The sequence below is a fragment of the Malania oleifera genome, chromosome 11, assembly GCF_029873635.1.
Source record: "Malania oleifera isolate guangnan ecotype guangnan chromosome 11, ASM2987363v1, whole genome shotgun sequence".
Lineage (NCBI taxonomy): Eukaryota > Viridiplantae > Streptophyta > Magnoliopsida > Santalales > Ximeniaceae > Malania > Malania oleifera.
The window spans coordinates 64,652,108-64,670,918 of record NC_080427.1 but is presented as its reverse complement, the minus strand read 5'-3'; the positions used below and the strand labels follow the sequence as shown (position 1 = coordinate 64,670,918).

The 18,811-nt window shown below is 33.2% G+C and overlaps 1 protein-coding gene across 5 annotated transcripts in view; it reads right to left on the bottom strand.

The window, feature by feature from the left end:
- Window positions 1-18,811, bottom strand: part of LOC131143501 (inositol hexakisphosphate and diphosphoinositol-pentakisphosphate kinase VIP2-like) — a 102,897-nt gene that overhangs the window by 53,620 nt on the left and 30,466 nt on the right. For all 5 annotated transcript variants that reach the window (XM_058091853.1, XM_058091851.1, XM_058091854.1 and 2 more), the window contains 5 exons: window positions 6,562-6,666; window positions 3,786-3,878; window positions 2,273-2,347; window positions 1,486-1,571; window positions 40-246 (listed from right to left, as the gene is read on the bottom strand). In XM_058091853.1, coding sequence (XP_057947836.1) covers window positions 40-246; window positions 1,486-1,571; window positions 2,273-2,347; window positions 3,786-3,878; window positions 6,562-6,666 — 566 coding nt within the window. The remainder of the gene's footprint in view (window positions 1-39; window positions 247-1,485; window positions 1,572-2,272; window positions 2,348-3,785; window positions 3,879-6,561; window positions 6,667-18,811) is intronic.

Sequence of the window (18,811 nt, the reverse complement as noted above, 5' to 3'; positions counted from 1 at the left end):
AATAAAGCAATTAAATGAAGCAAAGGGAATCATTCTTACTGACGAATGACAGCAATTACACATCTAAGTTCCTCAGCCTGCCCGAATGTACCAATAATTCCACTTCCCTGACGTGTTAGTCCCTCTGAAGGCGGAATTGGTTCATTTACCTTCCATGGTAAAGTTGGTGGAATTGTCGAAGAAAGATGGGGAGCTTTCGCATCTAAAAACATCTTTCTTAAGACACAAGCAGCATCATCATAATACCTGTACCTCACAAGGTAAGATGTGCATTATTTGTACACCCAACAAAAATAGTGGAATTAAAGAAAATACAGTAAAAAAGTGAGGAATAACTGCCATGATCCTAGTATCTGAGCCCTGTATATGCATTGACATACGCTTCACAGGATTGTCTGTCTTCCCACATGCAGCAAATAACAATTTTAAAATCTAACAAGTGGTTGAATCATAAAAGGGGTCAAGTCCAACTTTCCGTATGAGAAGGACCAAAAAAACAGAAGTGTGTGTGTGTGTGCATATGTTCTGTGTAAAAAAAATCATTTAATAACATGGCAACTTTACTGTTTAACTGTGTCAGATTGCCCAATTCCAACAGGTTTTAAAAACACGGCATCCAACATGAGTCAAAGAGTGTATCAAGCACAACTATTTTAAATATAATTCAGAAAGAAAAAATGAACTGAAAAAATATTCTTTTGGTGCAGTCCAAAAGTTTTCAAATATTAAAATAATAACGTCCATCAAGATATGCATATGTGGATCCTATGGAGAATCATCTTGAATGTTGGGCAACTAAAACGCATGGTCAGAGATTACAATACAAGAAACGATCTGCAAAGAAATGATTGCATACATGAGAAGTTAGGGGTGGTAATTAACAAAACAAAATGAAGAAATCAGTTAAGATGGTTTAGAAGTACACAAAAGAGAACAAGAAACATGCCAGTGACAAAGATTAACTTACAGGATTGAACAGTCGGACAAAATCAGGAGCCCACAAAGGTCATAAAAAAAAAGGAAAAAGAAAAAAAAGCCAAAGATAAAGAAAGAAGGAAAGACAGAGTTAATAAAAACTACTTAAATGTACTGGTCTTAAATTGATCTGATTAGGGAAAAAGGATTCATTGGCTCGTATCCTCATAGAAGGGATAAGACTTTAGTGCTGCAGCTACAGTTGCTGATTATAAATAGAATAATCTTGAATTAGTAAATATTTTCCTCCTTTTCTCTGTGTGTGTGTGTGTGTGTGTGTGTGTCTTTTCTTTTTTTGAGGGGATAAAAAGATAATGGTTGTGCAGAAAGAGCAGTTTCATGTTGTCAGATTGGATAGCTACGTTTTTTAGCCAAACCATATTTCAACATCCTAAATATATCCGGCTATAAATCCAGGCCTTCAGAATGACAAGTACCACCTCGAGTAATATACAGAATTTTACAAACTAAAATTGAACTCAATAATAAAACCATTTCAACAAGTATTACTTGTAAGAATTCTTTACGAAACTCCATCCATTCACATCACAGACATATGAGCGTCCGCCACAACGCAGGAGATCAAATCCACAAACCTACAAGAAACATGAAGCATATGAACTGACTCAAAATCAAAAACACTGAAGGATAAATAATTTCTTGATGAAGAAGAAATGCAGGTGTTATTTGGATATCAAGCTAAGACATCAGATCTTAGAACCATGTGCATACTTATGCAAAATTACCAAACCAAGAAATCACTTTTTAATCTGTAATTCTGTATGATGTACCACACTCACGAAAAACTACAAGGAAAATAAACTTCTTGGGTTTTCAGTAGCCAAATTAATAAGTGCATGAAAAAGCACAAAAACTCCAATTAAATGTATGTTGGTGAAGCATATACTAATTACTTTATTAAAGGATCCTAATCTGCACATGATTTGAGCTACTAATCAACTGTCATTCTTGGAACATGAATATAACTTGGACCTCAAAACACTTAATAGTAGAAAAAGGAACCCAATGAGGAAGATTGTGGCACAGATGAAAAGAAAAAATTTATACAATCAATCATTAGTGAGATGCTAATTTCAACTGTGTCAATTGTACACATATATACATAATACACACACACACACACACACACACATATATATATATATATTAGCACAAGCAAGAAAATGAATAAAACGACAGTCCAGTTAAATTTAAAATTGAATAAATAAAGCAAAAGAGAAGAAAGATGGAGAAGTTGTAACAATACATTGATTTCTTATGGGTTTCGAAGACTTACTGCTTGCCTAAAGGCAACGCAAACTTCCCTTGCCATTTGCTTCTCAGTAGGAGTCAATAGTACAGGGTACCTCACCTGAAAATAAGTAATTTCATAAATTATTTAAAAATCATTCTTCAAAGCTTCCTAAATTAAGGCTCACCAAATTAGCAACAGAACAGTCCATTATATCATGCATTTAAAGAGCACATCATTTAGGTGCCTAACCTCACTCATACATTTAACTATTTCCTCTCTTGCCTCTTGGCATGATTATTCAAAGGTTTTTCCATTTTCATAAGTTCCATTGCAGGCCATAAGAAGATTAGGAATAATGGAATCATTGGACAGGAGTCTTGAAGATGACCATCTAATATAAAAAAATTAAAAAAAAAAAAGGCTTTATTGTTCATGATGATGACCAATTAACTGAAAACAAAAATTAAGGGCTGAATCAAGCATGGCTTCATTTATTATGTTCTCTTGAGTTGTGAAAAAAAAAAAAAAAAGGATAGTAGTCACACATAATCTAATGTCAATTTTACCTCTCATTGGGTGAAACCAAATCAGAGCAGGGGCTTATACATGTACAGATGCAACAAGCAGGTTTTCAACTCCATGGAGCCAGAGGTACGCTATACCAAAAACTTAATTCAAGACAAAACATTGCTGAGCGTATTGTAGATAGAAATTCAGGTGCTATATCATAGTAGGTTTCTGGTCACATTTGATGCTTTGTTCACTTTAAATTAAAGTGCCACTATTTGAACATGTTTTGCATGCTACATGAGAAGGACATGCAGCAACCATTGACAAGTACATAGCATTGTTGCATTCAATTGATTTATTTGAAGATAGCACAGTTAGCAATTTACATGTACTGCCTTAATTAATCTCAACAAAATCAAATCAAAAATCTGACTGGAACTTCTTGACAATTTTCTTGCCATTGAACTGCCTTAATTCTGAACCATACCACTCCTTACAGATGAAATCATTGTCTCGCTCATGTCCAAACCACCTCAAATTGGCATTGGAAGAGGAATAATATTAGGTCTAAACTGAAACATGCGCTCAAACAGAAACAACAATTAACAAAGTAACAATATCTCTGATGCTTCAACTGAACTGTTCAATATCCAAATTGGGCCACTTATACAAATTCTGTTTTTCAATACTGCTAAAAATTTCAACATTTATCAATATCATGTTCATTTCAGAATTAATCTGCTATCCACCAGATGACTTTGCTAAGAAGATGTCTTCTTTCTTGCTTGTAAATTCTTTCTTTATCTAATTAATTTCTTTTTCTATCAAAAAAAAAAAAAATCTACTATCCACCAGATGGAAAACCATATCTATAGTACGGACCAGGGACCAACGCTGCAACAGCATTAACATGTTATTTACAGAACAGATACTATCATTGAATACTACAAAAGTGGCAAGAAGATAATTTATGAACAAGAAAAAGGAATTACATGTACAATGATATTTTGGTTTCACGAACAACATGTTTACATGAGCCACTTACTTCTTTGCCATCCGGATTTCTCATTACAACGCCATCAACAACAGGAGATTTCCTTGCCTCAGCATGAGCATATTCAGGACCAACAGTATAGACCTATAAAAATTGGACCCAACAATAAGTTAAAATAAATAACTGAATAACTAAGCAAATAGAAGGAAAAAAAAAAAAAACAGGAGAAGAATCTTGCATGGAAATAAGTAAGCTGTATAAATAAAAAAACAAGACATCGTCACCACAGACATATATTTAAGAACCAATATAACAAACACTACTATGAGCAAAAGTGAAGGGCACTTTTCCATTGTATACTTCTTAGACAACTCCCATGTGTCAACACCTGCTTAAGCACTTGCAACATATTCCACCATCATTTACTTCAAAAACGTGCAAAATAAAAGGCTAATTATGCATTTTTCAATGGAAATCCATTATATGGTTATTGCTTCAAGGATTTGATTTCTGAGGTTATATCAACAAAAAAAATCGAAGAAAGATGTATTTTATATGTACTTAAAAGTTCATAATCACACGCAAATAGTCGTGTTGCATTTCTACCTTATAGGAATTACCACAATAAGCACTGATGTCCACGTACACAAACCATAGAATGCAGCAGATAAATTGGCAGCATAGATTGAAACAATGACCAAGACTCTAGAGTTAAACAGGAGCTCCAAAATCTCACATTGCAATAAAACATTACGAACAATCTGTCCCTTGTCTAATCATATGCATCTTAAAAATGAATTCCCACTCATGTTTGTAAGATTTGATAAAATAAATTGAAATAAAATAAAGAAAAAATGCAGCACAGATACTATAGAAATGTCAAATATGTCACTGTGAACTATTTTAATATATCACAAATGTTACACCTCTGGCTGTCCTTGTAGTGTCTCTTTCAAACACCTTAGCTGCACTGAACTTGTAAAAGGCATTAAGACCAACTTTATGGTCATAAGTAAGAATTATTTGAAAAATAAAAACCATCAAATAGAATTCTTATGCATCTTGTTGATCATATGGCATTATCAACTAAACAAATTTCCATAATCAATTCTCATCATTCTATTACTTAAAAAATCAAATTTTATTTGAGTCAATTGAAACCCCAGCATAAATTGTGGGTGAAAGTGTTCATTCATCATGACACTTCTCACCCACTGCCCATTTCAATCACCATTTTTGATGCAGCATTGAGCAGGTAACTTGTCTCCCCAAAATGAACGAATTTTGTCTTATCAAGTATAATGTTCAGTTGCAGAACAAAATAATGGATGCTAGCACTAAGCATCCTTGGACATTTATCATCATTTTGACACATGGCATGATTGTGAGCTACGAATAAGAAAAATTAGTACAAATCCTGTTTTCTTCAAGCCCCACAAAAAAAAAAAAAAGGCTAAGACCAATGTTTTTAAAATCTTTAAACAAGCCTCACCTCAAGGTAAAGCATGCCCACATGCCTGGAGGCACTGTCCAAAACACCAAACTCATGAAAGGGAAACGCATCATATAATAAGACTTCATTTGTACAAAAGGTGCTATCTATTTTGAGCTTTATTATTGAGGATATGCATTCTAGATGTGTGAATTTGAAGTTCAATTTGGCCAAAATTTTACCCAAATGTTTGTGAAGGAAAAGCCCTAATCTGAGTCCATCTTTGAAACTCTCGAGCCAAAACTTTTCCAGAACCTAGAGAGGTGCCTCATATAAAAAACAATTTCAACTTTGCAATGTTACAGTTATCTCTTCATGATTTACTAAAGGTCATTTTGGATCAAGGATTTGTTTGGAAAACAAAAGGAAATGTAAGAAGGAAATTCACTTTCCATTATATTTTCTCTCTATATTAAATACTATTAAGAATTAAAAACATTATGATATAATTAAAAATTAAGAAAAATCAAATCTTAATGATGTGTACAATCAAATTTATATTCATTGAATTGGTATATTTTTTATTTCCATTCTCACTTTCCTTGATAGCCAAACATGAGAAAGTGGATTCCTTAAAATTTTCCTTTCCTTCCCAAATATTTTCCAAGTTCCAAACAGGGCCTAAATGAATTTAAGTTGTATTCTTAGAATGACCAACAAGTAGTTTATAATTTACATTTGATTCTTTAAAATTTTATGTTTTCAATTTTCATAATTTTTAAAATGTATTATTTACATATTTTTACGTTAAAAATAAAACTCTATAAAAGCTCACACCTCTCAAAGCTTAAGCATCACATCATAAAGGATAAATATGCACATCTCTACTATTAATAAAGAAAACAGAGCAACAGTTTTCTATCCGCATTTTTTTGTCCATAATATCCTTTGCAATGAGTTACTTTGAAACACATACGGTTAAACAAAAGAAGATAAACCAGTAACTAAAATTAAATGGAATCAACCTCAAGTATATATTGTCTCAACCCCATACAAGCATGTCCCACATTCTCCTCCATCCACATTTTGCACTTCGGACACTTTTTTATTTTTTTATTTATTTATTTATTTATTTTTGCACACATAACAGCAGTGCCTTATTTTGCACGCGTATTTTATGCAAAGAGTGCATACAAATTTGGTTACAATGTTCTTAACCATGATAACTAGTTCAATTTCAGTCTGGGCCAACTAAACATTTTTCTGATCCTGGCACTATGACAAAAATGTTAAATACAGTAGTCTCAATATTACAAGCGTGTTCAAAATATTTTACAAAACAAAAAGAACAAGAAATTCATACATCAAGCAAGATAAATCTAAAGACTAGAAAACCTTGACATCTGTTCCTCCAGTGGGCATGAATTCCTCATATATGTAAGAGCTTTCACGTCTCACTCTTCTAACCTCTGGATGAAACTCACTTGACCGATTACCAACCTGACATTGATTGAAACAAAATAATGAATCTGATAATATATAAAAATACAATGAATTTAGAACTTCATAAAAATCGAACAAAAGTACACATGTTACCAAGAGTTACGACTCATAATGTTTTTTTGTACAGTTTCTATACATTGAATATTATAGAATGTGCAAGCATATCAAATCACCTATTAAAACAATGAAGATTGTGTTTGATAGAAATTTGAAGTTTTTGTCCTAAAGCCTTTTTTTAAATAAATAATAATTAAACACACTGAGCAGACTACCCCCTCACCCCTCTCCACTTAGAAAAGAAAAAACCAAGAAGAACATGAAATTTAGTCCACTTTCTTAACATCAATAAACTAATAATCTTAACGTCAACAAACATAAGTTCACAAAGATATTACACGCACTGAACCACTGATATAGGAACAGCAACAAAGCTCAAACATTCACCAATTCCACTATATTGAAACTGTTAGAACATACAAAGACCATGGGCCACTTGATAAATACTGTCGCAACGTCCCGAGAGTGAGGTGTCCTAGGGAGGCAAATAAAAATGATAAGTTTGATTTTTAGGAAAAATTGGAAGTTTGGAGTCGCCACTAACCTTTTTCTTGGTGCGGTTAGAACACCTGATTACTACTCAATTAAGATAAGTATCAGTCTGCGTATACCAAGATCGGGATCGAAAGTTCGGTTGTGCCAAGGGAAGGTACTAGCACCCCCTATGCACCGGTTCTATGAACAGTACCTAATTAATTAAGAATTATCCCTAAATTGAATTCTAATAATCGTTTATTTTACTCCCTCTTAAATAAACAAAATATAGTAACAAATATATACGATAAATGAAAAAATAATAGACATGGGGTGTGGTTTAGGAATGCCCAATAAGAACCCCCCCCCCCCCCCCCCTCAAAAGAAAAAAAATTGGGGATCTCATTAGGAAAAACCCCCTCAGAGCTACAACAGGTTAGGCCTAAAAGGTCCATTGCCCCTTTTATGATCACAGGGACACACCCACGCAAAAATAAATACTATAATATAAACATAATAATAAACATAACATACTAAACACATAATATAATAATAAACAGAATAATAGTAAACGTAATAATAAGCTAAAATACTACACCTAATAATATACACTAAAATACCAATAATACTACAATGTATAATACTAAATATAAACATATAATGTAAACAATGATATCAAAAATACCATAATACATGAAATGACAAAATACATAATAATAATAATAATAATAATAACTATATACCATTTATACTATATAATAATAAATCACTATAATACCTAATAACTTACCCTAATAATAAACCAACCCATTTGATAGTAATAATACACACATCATAATAATAATAAAGTAACACATACCATAATAATACTAAACTTAGAATAATAATAATAATAATAATAATAATAATAATAATAATAATACTATACCATACGTAATAATAATAATAACAATGATAATACACTACCACATAATAAGACATTAACATCCTATAAATATAATAATAACCACCTGGAAATAATCAAAACCCTAAAGTTAACGCTCAATATATACACATATGGAAACAATTAATCCCTAAAAAATAATAATATGTAAACAATTCGAACCCTAAAATAAATATACGATATATGCAATAATAATTATGGAAATAATTAAAGCCCTACCATTAATATACAATAACAGTGTGGAAACAAATTAAACCCTATAATACACATGCAATACATACAATAATGGAAACTATTACACAAGTAAAATTACGGGAAACAATTTAAACCCTAGAATTAATATATAAAATATATGATAATAATTATGGAAATAATTTAAAACCTTACCATTAATATATCATAACAATATGAGAGATCAATCAAACCCTAAATAAAACATATGATGATAAAAACCCTAAATATACCATTAAAATCCTAAATAAAACATGTAAAAATCTAAACCCTAATTACACAATATATATGAAAATAAATAAAACCCTAAGGATAATATACAACAATAAACAAGAAATAAAACAACAACCTTAATTAAAAATGCTAAATAAACACATAAATCATATACATAACAATATAACAATAAATATAATACAACAATATTTAAAAATCCTAAGTAAGTACATAAATCCTAAATACAAAAATAATACAACAACAATGATTTAAAAAAACTAAATAAATGCACAAACTACAAATATGATAATATAACAACAACAACAATAAAAAAAAAAACCCTAAATAAATATACAAACTACAAATATGATAATATAACAACAACAAAAAAACTTAAATAATACAATAATAAAAAATCAAAAAAAAAAAACCTAAATATAACATAATAACAATATTAAAACCTAAATAATACAATAATAATAAAAATATTAACATCACATGAAAATAGTATGATAAGCCTTTGCTCCTTTGTCAGCATCACCTCTATCAATTATGTTGCTGTTGTTTTCAAGGACAGTAGCATGCCCAGGAAGGAGCTCAATAGAATTGCAAGATCTTGGAGTAGGAGTAACAGTGTGTGCACGTGTTCATGTAGAGGGAGCAGGAGAAGGTGCTGTGTGTGCGTGAGAATGGTGTGTGTGCGTGTGCATGTAGTAGCTGCCTGCTGCAGCTGCTATGTGTGGGTAAGTTGTGAAGGTTGCCCTCTGCGTCAAGGACTGTGTGTGCCGTGAGCTCACTGCGCCCATTGTGTGCACGGCTCCTAAGTGGTGAGAGGGAGAGGGAGAGGGAGAGCGAGAGAGGCCACGGCTGCCTGCTGCTATGCGTGAGTGGGTGAGAGAGTGTAAGAGTCTGTGCCCCCAACGGTTGTGTCTCTTTCTTTTCTTTTCTCTTCTTTTATAAGCCAAAACACCAAAACCCTAATGTTGCGAGTGTTCTTACTTCTCGCCACCCCAAGCCTTTGATTTGCATGGGCTGCATGGCCCATGCAAATTCCCTTAAATCTATAACCCATTATTCTCTTTGCCCAATTTTTAAAAGAAAGGCCCGGTAAAAAAGAAGTGACCTTTAACTCCCGGAAACAGAGAGGAACCGTACTCAAAATAAAAATAACTTAATAAAAATAAAAGGGACTCCATTTTTTTTTAAAATAAAAAGGAACTCAATTTTTTAAATAAGAAGAAACTCAACTTTTTTTAAATAAGAAGAACTCATTTTTTTTTAAATAAAAAGAAACTCAAATTTTTAAATACAAAGAACTCAATTTTTTTAAACAAAAAGAACTCAATTTTTTAAAATAAAAAGAACTCAATTTTTTTAATTAAAAAGATCAATTTTTTAAGTAAAATGAACCCAAATTTTTTAAACAAAAAGAAATCAATTTTTTAAGAAAAAATTTAATTTCAAAATTAAAAAGAATTAATTTTAAAATTAGAGAACTTCATTTCAAAATTAGAAGAACTTAATTTTAAAATTAAAGCGACTAAATTTTAAAGGCTCAGGACTCAAATTCAGAAAAAACCAGGACTCAATTTGAGATAACTGAGACTCAATTTAACCGGGCCTCAAATTAAAAATAACTGGGACTCAATTTGAAAAAACTGAGACTCAATTTAACCGGGCCTCAAATTAAAAATAATTGGGACTCAATTAGAAATAAATGGGATTCAATTTCGACATGACCGGGACTCGAGGACTCAATTTTGGAAAAAAAAAAAAAAAAGGCTCCATTTTGAAATAAACAGGGCTCATTCTCAAGGATTCATTGACCGGATTTTGATTCCATACCTGCACCAGAACTCAAATAAAGGCACAAAATTGCCCATCACCACTTAGCAAGGCTTGGTAAAATTAGGGTGTCTTCAAATACCATAGTAAACCTCCTATCGGAACAAGTATATCAAAAACAGAAAGACACAGGAACTCCTTATTTTTGTAACATTGTCAATTGTGATAGGAAGACAACACACATTGTTTTGCATGTCACATAACATTCATAGGAATTAACTGCTCATATCTTAAGGAGAGAATCAAATAATAAATTTTATGCAAAATCATAAATGGATGCAGAAGAAGCTGGAAAGTTTGTCTGATCAATACCAGCAAGTGCATAGTTGTTGACCTTCAACAAATTTGCAACCATAAAAAAATTATTAAAAAAAAAAACAATAATCTTACAACTGATTTCGAAGAAGATATGTAACATGGGAACAGAAATATAACTGTGAGTACTGTTAACAATGGACAAGGAAGAAAAAATACCAAAGACAAGAACAAACAATAACCAAAACTAGAAACATTTTACACATTTTAGTACTTTTTCAATCTTTTAAAAAATAACATAGCAAAGCTTGCATGTTATTTTCAAGTTGCACCACAAAAAGATGGAGCCTCCCTCCAGTGGTGGCATTTCAATCCAAGAATGCCAGATTCGGATCTGGCCAACCAAACAAGACAGCCATGAGGCACAAAAAGTTCACCACTTTTTTTAGCCTCTAATTATTTGGAAAAATGCCTAAAAATATTATTGCACAACCTTAATATAAGAATTTTTAAGGGTCTGTTTGGTTATCACTGTCAAAAATTATGAGAATGAAACTAAAAAAAAACAAAAACAAAAAACTGAAAACCAACAATATATTTGGTTAATATTTCAACACTAAAACAAATTAAAAACTTGATTGAACAAATGTTCATTTTGTCCTTCAATCAAATAAAAATTATAAAAATGGCAAAAAAAATAATAAAAACAAAAAAAAAAGAATACAAATTAAAAATATTTTAATAAGAATAAAATTATTGCAATAATTACTTAATTATTGTATATCAAATTTCACTTTACAAGAACAATCTTATGGTATATGGCAATTGAAAAATAGCAAAACTATTTTAAAATGGCTCTCTTATTTTTAAAAATTGGATATTTTATCTTAACCATATTTTAAATTCACATGGTAATTTGATTCCATTTTACTTATGTAAATCAAGCTGCCAAAACAAATGAAAATCATAAAATCTGGTTTTCAATTTTTCCCAAAACTTGAAAACTAACCCAAAAAAACAAGGCAACATAACAAATGCATTTTCATGATTTGTTTCTTCACTATACATAACCGAAAACAGAAAAGATACCAAACAGGCAATAATAGTCAAATCTTAAAAGGTTATTGCTGAAAACAGAATCTAAATTTCAATGGAACTTTACACAAACAAAACCGATAAATCAGGATTTAAACTTTGGTACACTAGAAAAGAAAAACATAAGAATGGAGTAGGCATTATTATAGACAAAAACTTAGTAGATAACATTGTGGATGTAACTAGAGTAAGGGATAGAATTATAAAAATCAAGATGGTAAGGACAAGAGATAATAAATATCATTAGTGCTAATGCTCCTCAAGTTGGCTTAGCAGAAAATCTTGAGAGACAATTTTGGGAAGATATGGATAGTATTATACAAGGCATACCAGGGACTAAGAAAAATATTTATAGGAGGAGATCTGAATGAACACGTTGGAAGAGATAATAAAAATTATGAGAGGATACATAGAGGATATGGATATGAAAACAAAAATGAGTCTAGGGAGATGATCTTAGACTTTGCTATGTCATATGATTTTAGTATAATGAAAACTTACTTTAAGAAGAGAGAAGAACACTTAATAACCTTTAAAAGTGGACAAAATAGAAGTCAAATAGATTTTTTTTTTTACTAGGAGGGTAGATCATTTATCAAGCAAGGATTGTAAAGTTATTCCAAGTGAAAGCCTAACCACACAACATAAAGTCTTAGTATTAGATATATGTATTAAAAATGGAAGAAAAATGATAAAATAACCCAGTGTAGGCATGGTTTTAAATCGCGGTAGTGGGTAGTGTCACGTAACGGTAACGGGTGTAATGGGAAACGGAAGTAGCGGATGTTACATAACGGGAAGCAGGTGTAATGGCTGTGAATTTTTTTGAAGCACACACAACCTTGTGCAAATTAGTGTACTTACATGTTTTAAGCTTTTAGCCATTCTTAGAAAGAGTTTTAGTGTATTTTGGATCCTTTAGTTCGAGTAATTAAGTTATTTGGTAAGGGAAACAAGTTTACATTTGTTTTAAACCACCATTGATAGAAAATTACATGTGTGTGTGTGTGTGTGCGTATTTATACTTCTCATTGTTCTTAACTGTGCATTGGGTACAGCCTTTTTTAATTAATGCATCTATTGTGAGTATTTAAAGAAATAGTAAATTTTGTATCATTGTCATCCTCATCATAATATTTTCCTCCTCTTGCCACTTGGTATATTGAGAATAATATATGAAAGAGAGAGAAAAAGTGAAAAGAAAAGGTAAAAAATAAATTATTTTTTTTTGTGTAACAGTTCTGTAGCGGTTACATAACAGCCATAGTGGCCTTTATGTAACGGTCGCGGTTCGTAACGGCCGCTACGGCCGTGATTTTTCTTCCCACCGATTTCGCGGTGTAACGGTATCGGTAACCCAAAAAACCGTTACGTAACGGTCGCGGCCTTTATTTAAAACCATGAGTGTAGGAGAACTAGATGGTGGAACCTAAAAGGACCGAATATAATAAAATTTAAAGATAAAATGATCAAAGATGGGGATTGGACCATAGAGGATGGGATAGATACAAATACTCTTTGGAATAGATTAGCTAACTCTATTAAAATGATAGCAAAAGAGATTTTAAGTGAATCAAGGGGAAGATTCTCGACTAGCAAAGAGAGTTGGTGGTGGGATAAAGATGTACAAAAAATCATAAAGACAAAAAGAATTTGATATAAAACATGGCAAAAATGTAGAAACAGAGATAACTTTGAAAAATATAAGTAGGCGAGAAAAGATGCAAAAAGGGCCGTTAGTCTAAATATAGATCATTTAATAGTTTGTATGATAGGTTAAGTACAAAAGAAAGGGAAAGAGATATATTTAAACTAACTAAAGCTAGAGAAAGGAAGAGCAAGGACTTAGGAAATGTAAAATGTATAAAAAGTGAGGATGATATTGTCTTGGTTAAGAATGAAGATATTAAAGAAAGATGGCAAAGTTACTTTAGTAAGTTGTTTAACGAAAACCAAATAGAAGGCTTAAACTTAAAATTCTCAAATGAAGAAGAGACTAAAAATATAAGATTTATTCGCAAAATTAGAGTTAATGAAGTTAAGTTTGCACTAAAAAAGATGAAAAATGGGAAAGCTATGGGACTAGATAACATCTCAATTGAAGTTTGGAAATATTTGGGTGATAAAGGATATATATGGTTAACTAATTTATTTAATACAATTGTAAAAATTACGAAAATGCTAGATGAATGGAGGAAAAACACTTTAATATCTATATAAAAAAATAAATGAGATATTCAAAATTGTAATAACTATCGTGGAATTAAACTTACGAGTCATACGATGAAACTATGGGAAAGGGTAGTTGAACAAAGATTAAGGTTAGAAACGAAGATCTCTGAAAATCAATTTCGTTTTATGCCTAGGAGATCTACCACAGAAGCTATTTATCTTTAAAGAAGATTAATGGAAAAGTTTAGCGTAAAAAAGAGGAACTTGCATATGATATGTATTGACCTTGAGAAAGTATATGATAGGATACCTAGGGAAGTTCTATGGTGGGTTTTAGAAAAAAAAGGGTGTATGTTGTAGGTATACCGATGTCATTAAGGATATGTACGATGGAATAATGACTAGTGTAAGAACTATAGATGGAGAAACTAGAGAATTTTCAATTACCATAGGTGTACATCAAGGATCTGCTTTGGGTCCTTATCTTTTTGCTTTAGTAATGGACCAATTGACTAAGAGTATTCAAAAGGAGGTTCCATGGTGTATGTTGTTTGCAGATGATATTGTATTAATTGACGAAATTAGGGACGGAGTAGAGACTGAGTTAGAATTATGAAGAGAAGCTTTGGAATCTAGAGGCTTCAGGATAAGTAGAAATAAAACAGAATATATGAAATGTCATTTTAGTAATGATAGGAGGAATATTGGAGACAAAGTTAAACTTGATGATGAAGAAATAATTAGCACTTGTAGATTTCGATACCTTGGATCTATTATGCAGGCTGAAGGAGAAATTGAAAATGATGTAATGCATAGAGTTAAAGTAGGTTGGGTAAAATGGAGAAGTACTTCAAGTCTACTATGTGATCGTAGAATACCCTTAAAATTGAAAGGGAAGTTTTATAGGACAGTTATAAGACCAGCTATGCTATATGAATCAGAATGTTGGGCGACAAAAAAACATAATATCCAAAGAGTAAAGTTACCAAGATGAGAATGCTTAGATGGATAAGTGGTATAACATTGAAAGATAAATTAAGGAATGAGCATATTCGTGTAAGTTAAGTGTATCTCCTGTAGAAGATAAGATAAGGGGGGGACGACTCAGATGGTATGGACACTTGCAACGTAGGTCACATAGTGCACCTGTAAGGAAGAGTGACTTGGTTACTGTGGGGGGCAGTAGAAGGGGTAGGGGTATACCTAAAATAACTAGGGAGGAGATAGTGAGTAAGGATTTAATATCCTTGAATCTATCAAAAAAAATGGTCCATGATTGCATAAATTGGCGGAAAATGATTCATATAGCCGACCCCACTTAGTGGGACTAAGGCTTAGTTTTGTTATTGTTGTGTATTTACACAAACAAAACCAATGATGTCTATTACATAACTATAAGAAATGGGTCTCAAAATGTGCATGAAAAATAAATTTCAAGTTTTTCATGCCTCATTTTATAATTTTTTTTTTTAATAGCAAAAGAAGATATTTCATTGATAAGAGGAGAGTTTACAAAGAGGAGAACAAGACTTCTCCGTCAAAGTTTTGGAAAAATACAGGAAAAAAAAAACTAAAAAAATAAAAACTGGAAAAAAAATAACATAAAATTTAGAGCAGAAGATTCTTCCAGTCACGCTGAATATCCGAAAAACTAATGCCCATAAAGCAACCAAACCCAACACACCATGAAGAAGTCAGGTAACAAATCTTCTCCCAAACTAGCTGTCAATTCAATTTTCTTCCTGAAAAAATACATGCATTATGCTCCAACCATAATCCCCACAGCACTGCAAAAATACCACACTTCCATAGTGTCATCCTCTCCTTCCTTCTACCAAACCCCTCAAAAGGAAATCAACTACAATTCCTCCTTCAGTGCCAGATAGACCCAAGATTCTCCCATCACACCAAATAAATTATTCCAAGTTCTCCAAGAATAGTCAACAACAACAAGCCTTAAGTCCCACTAGGTGGGGTTGGCTACATGAATCCTTTTCCGCCAATTCACCCAATAAAGAGTGTTTTCCTCTATTAGATTAAGGGCTAATAATTCCTTCCTAACTACCTCATTCCAAGTTATTTTAGGCCTACCCCTACCCTTTTCACGCCAAATGCAATAACTAACTCACTTCTCCTTACATCTGCTCTACTAGGCTTGGGTTTCAAATGCCTAAGCCATCTCCCCTCCCTTGTCTTGTTTTCAACCGGTGCTATGCCTAAATTATTACGAATAAGTTTATTTCTTACTCTATATTTTAATGTTAAACCACTCATCTGTTAATTTTGGTCTGAATGCCCTTTCCATCGGGTTTGTTTTCATTATATATAGAAGAAATTTACTTAGTTGTTGCCTAATTTTAAGCACATTTTCAGCACCTAAATGCTGCCAGAATTTCAGCATTATTTACAACCTAATTTTCTGCTACATACAATCTAAATATATAGTAAAATATTTCAACTAAATTATTTACATCCTAATTATCCAAAATTATCTCCATAACATCCCCCCCCCCCCTTTTTTTCAGATTGATGCTGGTAGATCAAGAAGCATCAATTTATCAACAAGAACTGATGCCGATGCCGAGAAAGAGCTTTAGTGAATTTGTTTGCAGTTTGACGTTCGGTGGAAATGTGAGGAAGAGTAATCACTTCTTTGTCAAAGGATTCACGTATGGAAATGCAATCGACTTCAATATGTTTCGTATGCTAATGGAAGACAGGATTAGCGGCAGTCTAAATAGCACTGGTATTATCAGCATGAAGAGGAGTGGAGTGAAGCTGAGAAAAACTAAGTTCACCCAATAATCCACGAAGCCATGTGATCTCAAAGCATACGGAAGACATGCCACGATACTCAGACTCAATGGAGGACTTGGAAACTATGTCTTGCTTCTTACTCTTCCAAGAAATGAGTGCATTGCCTAAGAACATGCACCAGCAAGTAACAGAGCGACAAGTATCCGCACATCCAGCCCAATCAGCATCACTATACCCCACCGACTATAAGGAAGATTCCTTAGGAAAGAACAACCCGCGTGTAGAGGTGCCCTTCAGATATCAGATAATGCGGCGGACAGTGGCTAAATGAAGATGTCGAGGAGCTTACATAAATTGACTGACTTGCTGAATAGCAAAAGAAATATCAGGACGAGTAATTGTTAAGTAGTTCAAACTCCCAACAAGCTGCCAATACAAGGATGAATCTGATAGAAGCTCGCCTTCCTCCTAACGAAGCTTAAGATTTACCTCCAAGGGAGTAAGAACAGAGTTACCCGATTGGAGACCAGCCAATGAAATCACTTCCTGCATGTATTTGTGCTGGTGTAACAACATACCAATCGGAGTAAGCTGCACCTCAAGGCCAATAAAGTACTACAAGGAACCAAGATCTTTCATGTGAAACGACGCCTTGAGATGCTGTTGTAATTGCTTAATTAACTCAATATCAGAGCTAGTAATCACAATGTCATCAACATATACCAAAAGCAATACAATTCCTCCAAAAGTCTTGTGAAGAAAAAAGAGGAATCAAAGTGACTCTTGAGTAACATGAAAAGCAAGTAGGGTAGAGCAAAATTTATCAAACCATGCACACGGAGCCTGTTTCAGTCCATACAAGGATCGGCATAGCCGACAAACCTCAAAGGAAGGTGTAGCAAACATGCTGGGAGGTGGAGACATATAGATTTCTTCCTTCAAATCCCCATGTAGAAAAGCATTCTTCACATCCATCTACCGGAGAGACCACCCCTGCGATGTAGCAAGTGCCAAGATAGTCCACTAGTAGTCATTTTGGCATCAGGTGCAAAGGTCTCTTCATAATCAATACCATACTACTACCGGTTTCCAAGAGCCATGAGACAGGCCTTATATCTGTCCAGTGACCCATCAGACGGAAACTTGACTGAGTACACCTATTTACAACCAATAGGTTTGACACCAGAGGGACAAGTCACAAGATCCCAAGTGTGATTATCTTGAAGAGCTTGGATTCTTCTAGCATGGTTTGCTGCCAACATGCTTGGGTGGCTGCCTGGGTATATGAGTGAGGAACAAAAACAGTGTCGAGAGTGGCAGTAAGCGAGGTATGAGGAAAACCATACCTATCCGGTGGATGTGTAACCCGAGTGGAGCGCCGAGTAACCGCAGAATCAGATGACGGATCAGTGTCTGGAAGAGGCATTAAAAAGGTGGAGAACGTCGATGATACACCACACTTGGTTTAAATCTCTCAATAGAAGAAGACACGTCATCAAAAGCGGGAAGAAGAGTAATAGGAGTATCATAAATAACCTGAGACTAAAAGAAATATTGATTTTCAAAGAAAATCACATTCCAGGAGATCCGGAATTTGTTTGCATGAGCATCATAACAAACAAATCCTTTTTGAGTACGACTATATATAGACTGGGCAGCAAACTTGTGACGCTCAACAGCTAGTAGATGAACAAAACAAACACACCCAAATAATCGAAAAATAGGGAGAATCATAATTTAGAGTGGCAGTAGGCAAATGATTGATCAAATAGACATCAGTAGATAAAGCTTCTACCCATAACTTAGAAGGTACAGAAGAATCAATCAACAAAGTACGAGCGACATCTAAGGGATGACGATTCTTACGCTCAGCGATTCCATTTTGTTAAGGGGTATAAGGACAAGAACATTGGGAAATGATCCCCTTTTGCTGAAGAAAAGTCTGAAAAGAATGCGATTTGTACTGCCCCCCCCCCCCCCCAAAAAAAGTCGGAGCGTAAAGTTTTGATACAAGTACTGAACTGTGTCTCAACAAACGCAACAAATTTTTAAAAGACAGATTACACGTCATCTTTAGAACGGAGAAAATATATCCAATCA